At 60.0% G+C, this 13,814-nt stretch overlaps 1 protein-coding gene across 13 annotated transcripts in view; it reads left to right on the plus strand.

Annotated features, from left to right (window-relative positions):
* TCF25 (TCF25 ribosome quality control complex subunit) overlaps window positions 1-13,814 on the plus strand; it is a 39,243-nt gene that overhangs the window by 24,541 nt on the left and 888 nt on the right. For 4 of the 13 annotated variants that reach the window (XM_074028135.1, XM_074028136.1, XM_045382125.1 and 1 more), the window contains 7 exons: window positions 1,431-1,523; window positions 1,634-1,739; window positions 4,003-4,162; window positions 6,266-6,353; window positions 7,722-7,880; window positions 8,956-9,046; window positions 10,029-10,108. In XM_074028135.1, the coding sequence (XP_073884236.1) occupies window positions 1,431-1,523; window positions 1,634-1,739; window positions 4,003-4,162; window positions 6,266-6,353; window positions 7,722-7,880; window positions 8,956-9,046; window positions 10,029-10,108 (777 nt within the window). Of the gene's footprint in view, window positions 1-1,430; window positions 1,524-1,633; window positions 1,740-2,738; window positions 3,909-4,002; window positions 4,163-4,263; window positions 5,814-6,265; window positions 6,354-7,721; window positions 7,881-8,955; window positions 9,823-9,902; window positions 10,109-13,814 lie in introns of those variants that run through there. The other 9 variants (XR_012429455.1, XR_012429448.1, XR_012429454.1 and 6 more) reach the window with 8 other exon arrangements.

Genomic DNA, 13,814 nt, shown 5'->3' on the forward strand with positions numbered 1-13,814 from the left:
AATTGCATTTCCTTCTATGTCTGGCTGAGAAAGCCCGTCCCTGGCAAGTTTAGAAGCTTTGGAGGCCTTTGCAGGTTTGAGCTTAAATCAGTGAGGAGCTCAGAGTCAGCCTGACCCTTGCTCCCCTGTGCTGAGCGGCCACATGTGCAGGACTCTCTTCTTTCAGATACTTCTGCCCCTAAAGCCATCCCTCTGGCATCAGCCCTCAATGGTCAGACCTGGACTGGCTTCCGCCAGACCTTCCCGCAGCCTGTCCTGTGGGCCTTTTGTGGAGCAGACCAGCTTCTGTCCGCTGTCCTGCCTCTCGTGTGTGCAGAGCCCTGTTTCTCTGGCCGCCCTGGGTTGTCTCCAGTGTGGGATCCGCTCCTCCCCTCGGCCCTCCTGGGCCAAGGTCCACTGACCCCTTCTGCACGGATTGTCTGCACTGTGTGCTGGGTCTGAGTTTTCCCCACTGGTTTTCTTTATGTTAGTTTTATCTCTTCCAATGAAATTCTTAGTTCTTTGAAGTAGATTATAAAATATTAATATTTCCAGGCATGAAAGGGACAGTGGGCTGTTGATAGAAGCAGCAGCCCACCAGCATCCAAAAGTCACAGGGCTCCATGTATCCAGCCTGAGTGCTGTTAGCCCCTGTTGAGACTGGAGGATACGTTAAGATCATAATTGTAACAGGAGATTTTAACTCTTTCCCTGTAAATGATAATAAATAAACAAAAACAAGATAAAGATTTCAGGCCGGGCACGGTGGCTCAAGCCTGTAATCCCAGCACTTTGGGAGGCCGAGACAGGTGGATCACGAGGTGAGGAGATCGAGACCATCCTGGCTAACACAGTGAAACCCCGTCTCTACTAAAAAAATACAAAAAACTAGCCAGGCGAGGTGGTGGGCGCCTGTAGTCCCAGCTACTTGGGAGGCTGAGGCAGGAGAATGGCGTAAACCCGGGAGGCGGAGCTTGCAGTGAGCTGAGATCCGGCCACTGCACTCCAGCCTGGGCGACAGAGCGAGACTCCGTCTCAACAAAAAAAAAAAAAAAAAGATTTCAAAGAAGTTTGATTTTCAGTATGCAAATTTGTGTATAACTCTGTAAAGGACAAAGAGAGCACATACCTCCTCTCCAGATATGGATCTCTGTGTGCCGGGCAACTAGGAAATGCCAGCAGAACCCAGAGAGCGGAATGGGGGTGGAGCGGGTGGTACCGGCCGGGGCGCTGAGCGGAGGGCGGGGTGGAGCGGGTACCGGCCGGGGCGCTGAGCGGAGGGCGGGGTGGAGCGGGTACCGGCTGGGGCGCTGAGCGGAGGGTGGGGTGGAGTGGGTACTGGCCAGGGCGCTGAGCAGGGGGTGGGGTGGAGCGGGTGCTGGCCGCAGCGCTGTCCACAGGGCGTTCTCCTTTGTGTCGCTGTAATTCATGTGGAACTATTTTGGATCTAGGAGCTTCTACTTGGCCCTCTACAAGCAGATGAGCTTCCTGGAGAAGCGAGGCTGCCCGCGCACGGCGCTGGAGTACTGCAAGCTCATTCTGAGGTGAGTGTCCGCTCAGGGCCAAGCCCGCCCGTGCTCCCTGTCCTGGCTGCAGGCCAGCCTGATGGTGCCCGTGTTCCCCTTTGCTCTGCTCTCTGCGCTGCCTCTGGAAGTCTGGAGCCGGACGAGGACCCCCTCTGCATGCTGCTGCTGATCGACCACCTGGCCTTGCGGGCCCGGAACTACGAGTACCTGATCCGCCTCTTCCAGGAGTGGGAGGTAGGTGCGAGGCTGGTGGAGTGGGAGGTAGGTGCGAGGCTGGTGGAGTGGGAGGTAGGTGCGAGGCTGGTGGAGTGGGAGGTAGGTGCGAGGCTGGTGGAGTGGGAGGTAGGTGCGAGGCTGGTGAGGTGGGAGGTAGGTGCGAGGCTGGTGAGGTGGGAGGTAGGTGCGAGGCTGGTGGAGTGGGAGGTAGGTGCGAGGCTGGTGGAGTGGGAGGTAGGTGCGAGGCTGGTGGAGTGGGAGGTAGGTGCGAGGCTGGTGGAGTGGGAGGTAGGTGCGAGGCTGGTGGAGTGGGAGGTAGGTGCGAGGCTGGTGAGGTGGGAGGTAGGTGCGAGGCTGGTGAGGTGGGAGGTAGGTGCGAGGCTGGTGGAGTGGGAGGTAGGTGCGAGGCTGGTGGAGTGGGAGGTAGGTGCGAGGCTGGTGGAGTGGGAGGTAGGTGCGAGGCTGGTGGAGTGGGAGGTAGGTGCGAGGCTGGTGAGGTGGGAGGTAAGTGCGAGGCTGGTGGAGTGGGAGGTAGGTGCGAGGCTGGTGGAGTGGGAGGTAGGTGCGAGGCTGGTGGAGTGGGAGGTAGGTGCGAGGCTGGTGAGGTGGGAGGTAGGTGCGAGGCTGGTGGAGTGGGAGGTAGGTGCGAGGCTGGTGGAGTGGGAGGTAGGTGCGAGGCTGGTGAGGTGGGAGGTACGTGCGAGGCTGGTGGAGTGGGAGGTAAGTGCGAGGCTGGTAGAGTGGGAGGTAGGTGCGAGGCTGGTGGAGTGGGAGGTAGGTGCGAGGCTGGTGGAGTGGAGGTAGGTGCGAGGCTGGTGGAGTGGGAGGTAGGTGTGAGGCTGGTGGAGTGGGAGGTAGGTGCGAGGCTGGTGAGGTCCCGTGGAGGGACGGACATCTGCTTCTTCTGTTTTCTTGGTTTGGTGTCTGTGTGCTCAGGGGACAGTTTGGGGATGAAATGGTCGTCGTCCGAGGGAGAACCCCGTCCGCCTGCCTTGTTGTCTCCCTTGCCGCCTCCAGGGAGTGGAGTCTGGTTTTCCCAGGGACAGCACGGCAGCCTTATGTCAGAATCCTCATGGGTGTGCACACATGCACAAGTGTGTCTGCGAGGACCGTGATGCTGGCAAAGACGAAAAACTGGCGAGACCCGAGCTCCTCGCGGGCAGTTCGGGAGGCTGCAGCGCAGCTGGGAGGCAGAGGAAGGGCTGGCTGCGTGGGGCTGGCTCGGGGACCCCTAGCACGTCGTCCTGTTCCATGGCAGGAGTGTGAGCGCAGCAGCAGAGGCTTGAGCTCTGTCCCCCGTAACTTACACAGACATGTGTTGGAATAATTTAGGTGTATTGGGTTAGATATACTGTATTAAAGTTAATTTCACCGGTGTTCTCTTTAATGCAGCTCCTAGGAAATTTAAATTGACACCTGGGCTCCCATTATGTTCCTACGGGGTAGCGCTTCTGTGGATGGACATGTGGGGCTTTGTAATGCTAACCTCCAGCAGGGCCTGGGGTGGGGAGAAGGCGTGACAGCTCTGGACTTTCTCTGTTGCTGTGTTGAATGTTTTCATTGCACATGTTCATGGATGATGAAAGTGGGTACATTATTCCGATTTTTTAGCATTTGGCATAGTTGGCCAGGAAGTCTCACCCCCAGGAATATGGTTTATAGAAATTCCTGGAGCTCACAGAAGTGTAGGTGCAGGGAAACCTCAGGGAGGTCCTCAAAATGGGTCTGCAGAAGAATGTTGATGATGGTGTTTAAGGTCACAAAACTGAGTCTGTGATCCCATTTTGATAGAAAATGCTGTGAGTCACGTGGCTATGATAAGGCTGAGAAGGGCAAGAGAAACGCGCGCGCGGTCGTGGGCTGCTCCCGGAAACTCGCGCCCGGTGGGCTGTTCTCGGAGACGCGCGCGAGGTGGGCTGCTCTCGGAGACTCGCGCCCGGTGGGCTGCTCTTGTCTTTGTAAATTTTCCACATTGAGAATATTGACGCTGAGCTTCGAAGAGGAGCGCCTGGGGCAGGTGGGACCCTCGCTCCCCACAGCCTCCGCACTCCCGCGCAGTCTGCTCCTCAGGTGCTCCCATGTCCTCTGTCTCTTCTTCGCGGAAAGCCCCCGGGTGGATGTTTTAAGTTATCTTCATGCTGAGTTGGAAAAAGGCCCCCGTGTTGCCGCAGAATATACCTGCTCTGGGTACGGCTCATTGGTGTCGTCAGCGCGTCTGCAGACTGACGTGTTTTGTCTTTGACTTAAGGCTCCCTCCACACTGTTGCTTCATCCCCCGTAGGCTCATCGGAACCTGTCCCAGCTCCCAAATTTTGCCTTCTCCGTTCCACTGGCGTATTTCCTGCTGAGCCAGCAGACAGACCTCCCTGAGCACGAGCGGAGCTCTGCCAGGGAGAAGGCATCTCTCTTGATACAGCAGGCGCTCACCATGTTCCCCGGAGGTGGGTGCCGCGTCTGGCCTGGGGTAGGGGTGTGTCCAGCCATGGGGGAGGCCAGGTCCCAGTCCTTCCCCACACCTACAGAAATATGCATTCTCTGGTAGGGCCTGCAAACCTGCCCTACCAAACCTGAAAGATGATCGGCTCATCTCCGAACCCGCTGCATGCCACGCCAGGCGCGAGGAGGTGGCAGGCGTCCTGACCCCCGTGGGGCTTGTGTTCTAGAGCGCAGAGACAGAGCTGGCTGGGCGGTGCCGGGCATGGGATTGTGCCAGTGCTGGGGAGGAGAACAAAGCAGAGGAAGGTCTCGGCAGTGCCCAGGCATGGCCGAGAGAGTTGTGCTCAGTACCATGCTGGGATGCAGAACGGAGGCCTGTGCCGTCCACACAGACTCAGCCTGCACAGCCCCTGAGCCCTGACTGCATCTGGGTAGCCTCGATCCACACACATGTGGCGGGCACAGTGAGGCTGCCACCTGGGCAGACCTCGGGGGCTGACCCTGCCTGACAGCGTGTGTGAAATCCGTCTTTAAGACGGGGCTCCTCTGAGGGGCTGTGAGGGGTGAGGGTTCTTTGTATGCAGCTGGTACACACACACTGCGTGACCACTCATCATCTGTTAGAACGCCTTGGAAGCATCAACCCGTCCCTGGTTCTGTGGGTTTCTAGGGCTCTGTCTGGGCCCCAAGCAGGCCCCCAGCGTTGGGTTGGGCAGCTTCTAGCACAAGCAGAAATGTGCCCACCAGAGGGGCCTGGCCAGGCCTCAGTCTGCTCACTGACCCTGAAAGCTTCATCTGTGTGTGAGAAGCACCTTTGTCCTCCTCTGGGGCCGCATGCAGCTGGCCATGTGCTGTGGTCCACCAGTGCAGCCATGTCTGGGAGCGGGGCTGGGAGGCCCTGTCCTACAGGGCAGCTGTGCCGCTGTCTCACACGCTGTAGTGTCAGCTCCTCCCTCGAAGGCAGGCGGGCTCCCAAGAAGCCACTGCCACTTACCTCAGAGCACTGGAGATCACTGCAGGCATGGGGGTGGAACGGGCTCTGCCCTGGGGCCCATTCCTGGGGGTGGAACGGGCTCTGCCCTGGGGCCCATGCCCCCACATGGCGGCCTCCGACCTCGACACAGCCCTGCAGTGCTGGCCCTTCCACTGGGCACAGGTGGCCTCTGCTCCCGCCAGCCTGCCGTGGGGTCCAGTGTTTGAGATTAAAACATCCAACCCTGACCAGGTGCAGTGGCTCACGCTTGTAATGCCAGCACTTTGGGAGGCCAAGGTGGGCAGATCACCTGAAGTCAGGAGTTTGAGACCAGCCTGGTCAAAATGGTGAAACCCTGTCTCTACTAAAAATACAAAAATTGCTGGGCACGGTGGCTCACGCCTGTAATCCCAGCACTTTGGGAGGCCGAGACGGGTGGATCACGAGGTCAGGAGATTGAGACCATCCTGGCTAACACAGTGAAACCCCGTCTCTACTAAAAATATTTTTAAAAAATTAGCCAGGCGTGGTGGCGGGCACCTGTAGTCCCAGCTACACGGGAGGCTGAATGGCATAAACCCGGGAGGCGGAGCTTGCAGTGAGTGGAGATCGCGCCACTGCACTCCAGCCTGGGCCACAGAGCGAGACTCTGTCTCAAAAAAAAAAAAGAAAAAAAACAAAAATTAACCCGGCACGGTGGCGGGCGCCTGTAATCCCAGCTACTCAGGAGGCTGAGACAGGAGAAAACTTGAGCCTGGGAAGTGGAGGTTGTAGTAAGCTGAGCTCACGCCACTGCACTCCAGCCTGGGCGACAGAGTGAGACCCTGTCTCCAAAAGAAAGAAAAACAACCCCACGTGTGTGGAGGGTGGTGGGTGAATCTTCCCTTGGATGCAGATGGGGACGCTGGGAGGCTCCTTGGGGCTGGCGTGAAGGAGACCCCAGCCTCAGACCCTGGGCACGCCAGCAGCAGCAACTCAGAATGCCACCCAGAAGCAAGCCGCTGGCCCTGCACTCTTCCACCTTAGAACAGCTGTGTCTGTGACCAGGACCTCACTGTGTCCGTTACCACCTCGGGGGCTGGGAGTGACTGGGTTTGTACTGAGGGCCCCCACAGAGCCTCCGCTTCCCCTGCAGTCCTCCTGCCTCTGCTCGAGTCCTGCAGCGTGCGGCCCGACATCACGGTTTCCAGTCACAGCTTCTTTGGACCCAACGCCGAAATAAGGTGAAGAGTGGCTGGCGGGGCTCATCTGTGGGTGCCTGTGGGTTCGGAGCCTGGGAGCTGTGTTCACTCATCCCGAGAGGCCGTGGGGGACCTGCTCCCGGCGGCGGGAGGGGCTGTGGCGGTGGCCTCAGGGACTATCATTTGACATGGGAGGGCTCAGGAGCCCCCTTCTCTGTGGGAAAGCCCAGGTGGGCCAGGTGATCAGCCTCCAGCTTAAAATCGAGGCTCATAAAGAGGGTGCCGGGCGTGGCGACACGCCTGTAATCAGCTTCTTGGGAGGCCAAGGTGGGAGGTTGGCTTGTGCCTAGGAGGTCAAAGCTGCAGTGAGCTGTTGCTGCTCCTGCACTCCAGCCTGGGCGACAGCGAGACCCTGTCTCAAAAAACAAACAAACAGAGGGAACAAACACAGAAGAAAGCGCACGCCGCAGGGTCACCCCCTGGCCCTGGGGTGGAGCCGGTGCGGACCTCCAGGGCTCGCCCTGTGTGCACACAGGTGGACCCACCCTGGTTGCATTTTCACATTTCTGTGAAGTCAGTTGTGCTTCCTAAAGAATACAAACACGGCCGGGCGCGGTGGCTCAAGCCTGTAATCCCAGCACTTTGGGAGGCCGAGACGGGCGGATCACGAGGTCAGGAGTTCGAGACCATCCTGGCTAACACGGTGAAACCCCGTCTCTACTAAAAAATACAAAAAACTGGCCGGGCGCGGTGGCTCAAGCCTGTAATCCCAGCACTTTGGGAGGCCGAGGCGGGTGGATCACAAGGTCAGGAGATCGAGACCACAGTGAAACCCCGTCTCTACTAAAAATACAAAAAATTAGCCGGGCGCGGTGGCGGGCGCCTGTAGTCCCAGCTACTCAGGAGGCTGAGGCAGGAGAATGGCGGGAACCCGGGAGGCGGAGCTTGCAGTGAGCCGAGATCGCGCCACTGCACTCCAGCCTGGGCAACAGCGTGAGACTCCGTCTCAAAAAAAAAAAAAAATAAAATAAAATAAAAAATAAAAATACAAAAAACTAGCCGGGCGAGGTGGTGGGCGCCTGTAGTCCCGGCTACTCGGGAGGCTGAGGCAGGAGAATGGCATAAAAACCCGGGAGGCGGAGCTTGCAGTGAGCTGAGATCCGGCCACTGCACTCCACCCTGGGCGACATAGCGAGACTCCGTCTCAAAAAAAAAAAAAAAAAAAAGAATACAAACATACCTGTGTGCCCCAGCCCCACGCCCTCAGGCCAGCAGCCCAGGGGCCCCCTTGCACTCGAGGCCGCAGGGCACTCCCTGGACCACCCCTCTGCCCAACCCTGGGACTCTGCTGGCCTCGAGGCAGGCCCTGGCCTAAAGAGGGTTCTGCTCCTGGGCCTTGCTCTCCCACAGCCAGCCCCCTGCCCTGAGCCAGCTGGTGAACCTGTACCTCGGGAGGTCACACTTTCTCTGGAAAGAGCCTGCCACCATGAGCTGGCTGGAGGAGAACGTCCGTGCGGTTCTGCAAACTGTGGACGCCGGGGACCCTGCCGTGGAAGCCTGTGAGAACCGGTGAGCTAGGGGTTTGCACAAGGCCTGCCACGCCCCCTCCTCGGGGACCCTCATCCCAGACACGGGGGCCTCGGATTCCGGGCGAGAGGGGCGAGAGCAGCTTGGCCTCTGCTGCTGTGGGGCCTGTGTGGAGCCTGCGAGATGGAACACAGCCCCTGGCCTGTCCCAGAGGCTTCCTGGGAGGCAGCCGTGGTCCTCAGCACAGAGTCCCGAGCTGCTGTTCCCGGGTGCCGAGGGCTGGAGCGGTGGCTTCTGGTCGTGCAGTGGTTCCACATGAGCTGAGGTGATGACGAGTTTGTCACACCAGCATGTTGGGGGTAAACTGGCGGAGATGAGAGAGTCTCCTGTGTGTGAACATTTTGGAGGCTCGTGCCCTGATGCATCTGCATCTGACAGGCAGCCCCTTACCTGTTCTTGTCTCGTTCGCCTGTGGCCCCGTGCTAGTTTGAGCGTCAGCACCGTGGCTCTGCGCACGGTGTGGCCGGGCTCAGTGAGGACCACGTGGGAGTGGCACCCATTTGCATCTCCACAGTGAAGGCTGTGTGCTGCAGACGTGAGGCTGTGCCCGGGGGGCCTAAGAGGTGCTGGTGCCCCCAGCCACTGGCAGTCATGGGTCCTGTCCACGTATCTGCTTCCTCACTGGACCGGGCATTCTCGTGGACAGGAGTGTTTTGTTCCCTGTACCCGCTCTCTCAGAGCGATTTCCAGCGGGGCCCAGTGTCTACCTGTAGTCACAGCGGTGACACGCCGAGGTGTCCTCTCATGTAGACGAGCTCAGTGAATTCCCACCAGAAGCCACTGGCCACGGCTCCCATCGTTCTTGTTCTTTGGATGAAGAGGCTGAGTCACAGGCCCTGCGGCTGGGATTGGCCCCTAGAGGGTCCCTAACCACAGGCCAGGACCAGCTGTGCTGCCTCTGCTTGAGAGTAAAATGGTAAAACGTGCAGTTTTCAGAGCCACCAGAGATGCAGCGAGATGCCCAATGCTGGGTGGGGGTGGGGACCCTGGTGCTGTGGTTGTTACCATTTCATTTGCTGTGCTTTATCTACTGTGCCTTGTTTCTTCCCGGCCTTAGGCGGAAGGTGCTCTACCAGCGTGCACCCAGGAATATCCACCGTCATGTGATCCTCTCTGAGATCAAGGAAGCTGTGGCTGCCCTGCCCCCGGTAAGGGAGAAAGGCTGAAATGGGAGCTTTGTGTAAGCCGGTCACATGAACGTCCCTTCTGCTCCGGGCGGTCCACGTGCAGACGTGCGTGGTGCAGGCTCCCTCAGCAGCCCAGCTCTGCCACGGCAGGGGCGGGGGCTAGCGCAGGGGCTCCTCCTTTCCTGGCAGCCAGGGTTCAGGTGCTTGTTGTTTTGAGAGAGAAATCCTTTGGGGCTCAGAGCGCGAGCTGAGAAGTCACCTTGGTGAGCTGCTCCGTCCGTGGTCTTCTGAGGGCTTGGTGCAGCTGCTGGGGTGTAGTCCCGCTCTGACGCCTCCCGTGCTGGAGGTGCTGTTTCTGTCTCAAAACCTAAGGATTTTATACTGTTGTTAAGGGGTGAGATAGAACGAGTGAGAAAACCAGCAAGTCGGAGGGTCGCAGGACCGCAGAGCGTCCACTGGGGACAGCTTAGCGCCTCCTGGTTTAACTTCAGCTGCTCTGCGGGCCCTTAGGACCGGCGTGGCTGGCTTTGTCCGGGGCTGTGAGCTTCTGACTCTTCTTAGTTGAGTGGTAGCACGTGGCACTGTGCGTGGGGCTGAGGGGCGAGGCAGCGAGTGCACCAGGAGCTCCGTGCACCCCGCGGGCGGCTCAGGGTCCCCGTGGCCTGCATTCGCCGAAGTGAGAACTTCTGACACGTGGTGAAGATCTTGGCAGGCGCGAGCAGCACGTGACCCCCTTCCTTCCCCACCACATACTCCGGTGTGCAGGGCAGACGCCTCGCAGGTTCACCTCGACTCCCGTGAGTGTCCTGGTGGCAGAAGGACTGTCCCACCCTCACCCAAAGCTCGTTGGTACAAAAAGCACAGCCGTTTCTGTCAGACTCTGTGGCTATCTCTCAGCAGATGCATCCAGTCCACGCTGGAGTCGACTGAAGGACTCTGCTGGGAGAGGCAGAGGCCCCCCGGCAGCATGCGTAGCATCTTCGTTTTGTGTCCCTTTCTGAAGGATGTGACCACGCAGTCTGTGATGGGGTTTGACCCTCTGCCTCCTTCGGACACAATCTACTCCTACGTCAGGCCGGAGAGGTACCTCCCTCCTCCCAGCTCCCACCTCCCATCTCCTTCCTTCCACCTCCCTCCTTCCACCTCCCTCCTCTTTCCTCTCACATCCCCTCCCACCTCCCTCCTCCCTTCTCCCACCTTGCTCCTCCTCCCTCCCACCTCCCCTCCCACCTCCCACCTCCCAGCTCCCACCTCCCTCCTCCCACCTCCCACCTCCCAGCTCCCACCTCCCTCCTCCCACCTCCCACCTCCCACCTCCCACCTCCCAGCTCCCACCTCCCTCCTCCCACCTCCCACCTCCCCTCCCACCTCCCAGCTCCCACCTCGATGCTCCCACCTCCCACCTCCCAGCTTCCACCTTCCAGCTCCCAGCTCCCAGCTCCCTCCTCCTTCCTCTCACCTCCCCTCCCACCTCCCTCCTCCCACCTCCCACCTCCCCTCCCACCTCCTCTCCCACCTCCCACCTCCCAGCTTCCACCTTCTAGCTCCCAGCTCCCACCTCCCTCCTTCTACCTCCCACCTCCCCTCCCACCTCCCAGCTCCCACCTCGCTGCTCCCACCTCCCAGCTCCCACCTCGCTGCTCCCAGCTCCCACCTCCCCTCCCACCTCCCACCTCCCACCTCCCCTCCCACCTCCCAGCTCCCACCTCCCCTCCCACCTCCCAGCTCCCACCTCGCTGCTCCCACCTCCCAGCTCCCACCTCGCTGCTCCCAGCTCCCACCTCCCCTCCCACCTCCCACCTCCCTCCTCCCACCTCCCACCTCCCCTCCCACCTCCCAGCTCCCACCTCGCTGCTCCCACCTCCCACCTCTCCTCCCACCTCCCAGCTGCCACCTCGATGCTCCCACCTCGCTGCTCCCACCTCCCACCTCCCAGCTTCCACCTTCCAGCTCCCAGCTCCCTCCTCCTTCCTCTCACCTCCCCTCCCACCTCCCACCTCCCACCTTGCTCCTCCTTCCTCCCACCTCCCCTCCCAGCTCCCACCTCCCTCCTCCCACCTCCCCTCCCACCTCCCACCTCCCAGCTCCCACCTCGCTGCTCCCAGCTGCCACCTCCCAGCTCCCACCTCGCTGCTCCCAGCTGCCACCTCCCTCCTCCCACCTCCCTCCGACCTCCCACCTCCCTCCTCCCACCTCCCTCCTCCCACCTCCCACCTCCCAGCTCCCACCTCGCTGCTCCCACCTCCCACCTCCCCTCCCACCTCCCACCTCCCTCTTCCCACCTCCCTCCTCCCACCTCCCACCTCCCACCTCCCCTCCCACCTCCTCTCCCACCTCCCACCTCCCTCCTCCCACCTCCCACCTCCCTCCTCCCACCTCCCACCTCCCTCCTCCCAGCTCCCACCTCCCACCTCCCAGCTGCCACCTCCCACCTCCCACCTCCCAGCTCCCAGCTCCCAGCTCCCACCTCCCAGCTCCCACCTCGCTGCTCCCAGCTGCCACCTCCCAGCTCCCACCTCCCAGCTCCCACCTCGCTGCTCCCAGCTGCCACCTCCCAGCTCCCACCTCCCAGCTCCCACCTCGCTGCTCCCAGCTGCCACCTCCCAGCTCCCTCCTCCCACCTCCCAGCTGCCACCTCCCAGCTCTGAGGTCGGGGCTTCAGGGATCACGGGGACTGGCTGCCTCCTTCGGACCCAGGTGCTAGGAGACGGGCGCAGGGTTCAGTGCGTCTTCCCCCTCACGAGAAGGGAGAGGAACAGTGTTATTTGGGAGTCACAGCTCTGCGTTTGCAGGCCGCGTTCCTTCCCGTCTCCATCGAACGCACGGGTGCTTGCGTGTCAGCCTCTGTAAGGTGCGAGTGACACAGTGGAAGGAAGCAGGTGTGCAGTGATGTGGGGAAAACACATTAACTTTGGAATCTAGACATAAACATAAAATCAAAACTGCACCAGCCTGGCCAACATGGCGAAACCCTGTCTCAACTAAAAATACAGATATCAAGGCCGGGCGCGGTGGCTCACGCCTGTAATCCCAGCACTTTGGGAGGCCGAGGCAGTGGATCACCTGAGGTCGGGAGTTCAAGACCAGCCTGACCAACATGGATAAACTGCGTCTCTACTAAAAATGCAAAAATTAGCCAGGCGTGGTGGCGCATGCCTGTAATCCCAGCTACTCGAGAGGCTGAGGCAGGAGAATCGCTTGAACCCGGGAGGCGGAGGTTGCGGTGAGCTGAGATTGTGCCATTGCACTCCAACCTGGGCAAAAAGAGCAAAACTCCGTCTCAAAAAAAAAAAAAAAAAAAAATAGCCGTCCGGGTGTGGTGACTCACACCTGTAATCCTGTAATTCCAGCAGTTTGGGAGGCCAAGGTGGGCGAATCACAAGGTCAAGAGATCGAGACTATCCTGGCCAACGTGATGAAAACCTGTCTCTACTAAAATACAAAAAAAGTAGCCAGGCTTGGTGGCAGGTGTAGTCCCAGCTACTCGGGAGGCTGAGGCAGGAGAATTGTTGGAACCTGGGAGGTGGAGCTTGCAGTGAGCTGAGATCACGCCCCCGCACTTCAGCCTGGAGAAAGTGACTCCATCTCAAAAAAAAAAAAAGGCCAGGGCGCAGTGGCTCACGCCTGTAATCCCTGCACTTTGGGAGGCCGAGGCGGGCGGATCACGAGGTCAGTAGATTGAGACCATCCTGGCTAACACGGTGAAACCCCATCTCTACTAAAATACAAAAAATTAGCCGGGCGCGGTGGCGGGCGCCTGTAGTCCCAGCTACTCCGGAGGCTGAGGCAGGAGAATGGCGCGAACCCGGGAGGCGGAGCTTGCAGTGAGCCGAGATGGTGCCACTGCACTCCAGCCTGGGCGACAGAGTGAAGACTCCGCCTCAAAAAAAAAAAACACTCCAGTAAGGTCTTTGGAGGAAGGAGGGGTGGGTGTGCCGAGACGCAGAGGATGACCGTGCCCTCACCAGGCTCAGGGGGCGTGTTCCACAGCAGAGTCACTATGCGCCAAGGCGCTGTGGCAGGAGCAGAGCACACAGCACGTTGAGAGAACAAAAGCAGGCCCCATGGCCAGGCCAGGAGAGCAGGGCTTCGGGGCAGGAGGGCCGGGGGCAGGAGGGCTGGGGGCGGGTCCAAGCCGACGCCCAGGCTGCCGGCATGTCTGGCTTTCAGAATCTGGGTCGCTGAAAGGCTTTTTACCTTTCCTTCTGGGCTGGAAAGTACTTGCCTTACCCAGGCCCCATCGCCCTCACAGTGGTCTTTGTGGACTGCTCCTGCCGGTAGGGTGTGGTAGCATAGACGAATTACAGCTCTTTGCTGCCTCCCTCCCCGTGGACCCCAGGCTTTCGCCCTCCCTAGAGCTCCTTAGGCCTGGGCTGCTCAGTGTCCTGTAGAGCCCTTTGCACCAGGAGAGTCTCCACTTAACATGGCCCTGGACACTTCTGCCTTTGCATAAGGAGTGTGTGCTCTCAAAGCTTCGGTGCTGAAGGAGACATTGAAACTACAGCTTTTCTGAAAAGCAAGGCACCTGTGCGGTGGCCGATGGTGGCTGTGGGAGCCTCGCTCTGGACCCCGTGCCTGCCTTAGCCGCGTCGGTCTCCCTCATCCTGTTGCCGCTGGCCCCGACTCCACCCTAAGCGGATAAGGAAGCCTCCTGCCCACCCAGGGCCCTGATCTCCGCATTGTAGGACTCCAGGGCCTGTGCTCAGCTGCTGCTGCTCTGCCCCTGGTGGGGCCCCCCGTGTCCCTGCGAGGAGGCAGCTGGCAGGCAGCCCCGTGGGCTGGGTTGGGT

This window comes from Macaca fascicularis, chromosome 20 (assembly GCF_037993035.2).
Source record: "Macaca fascicularis isolate 582-1 chromosome 20, T2T-MFA8v1.1".
In the NCBI taxonomy this organism is placed as follows: Eukaryota; Metazoa; Chordata; class Mammalia; order Primates; family Cercopithecidae; genus Macaca; species Macaca fascicularis.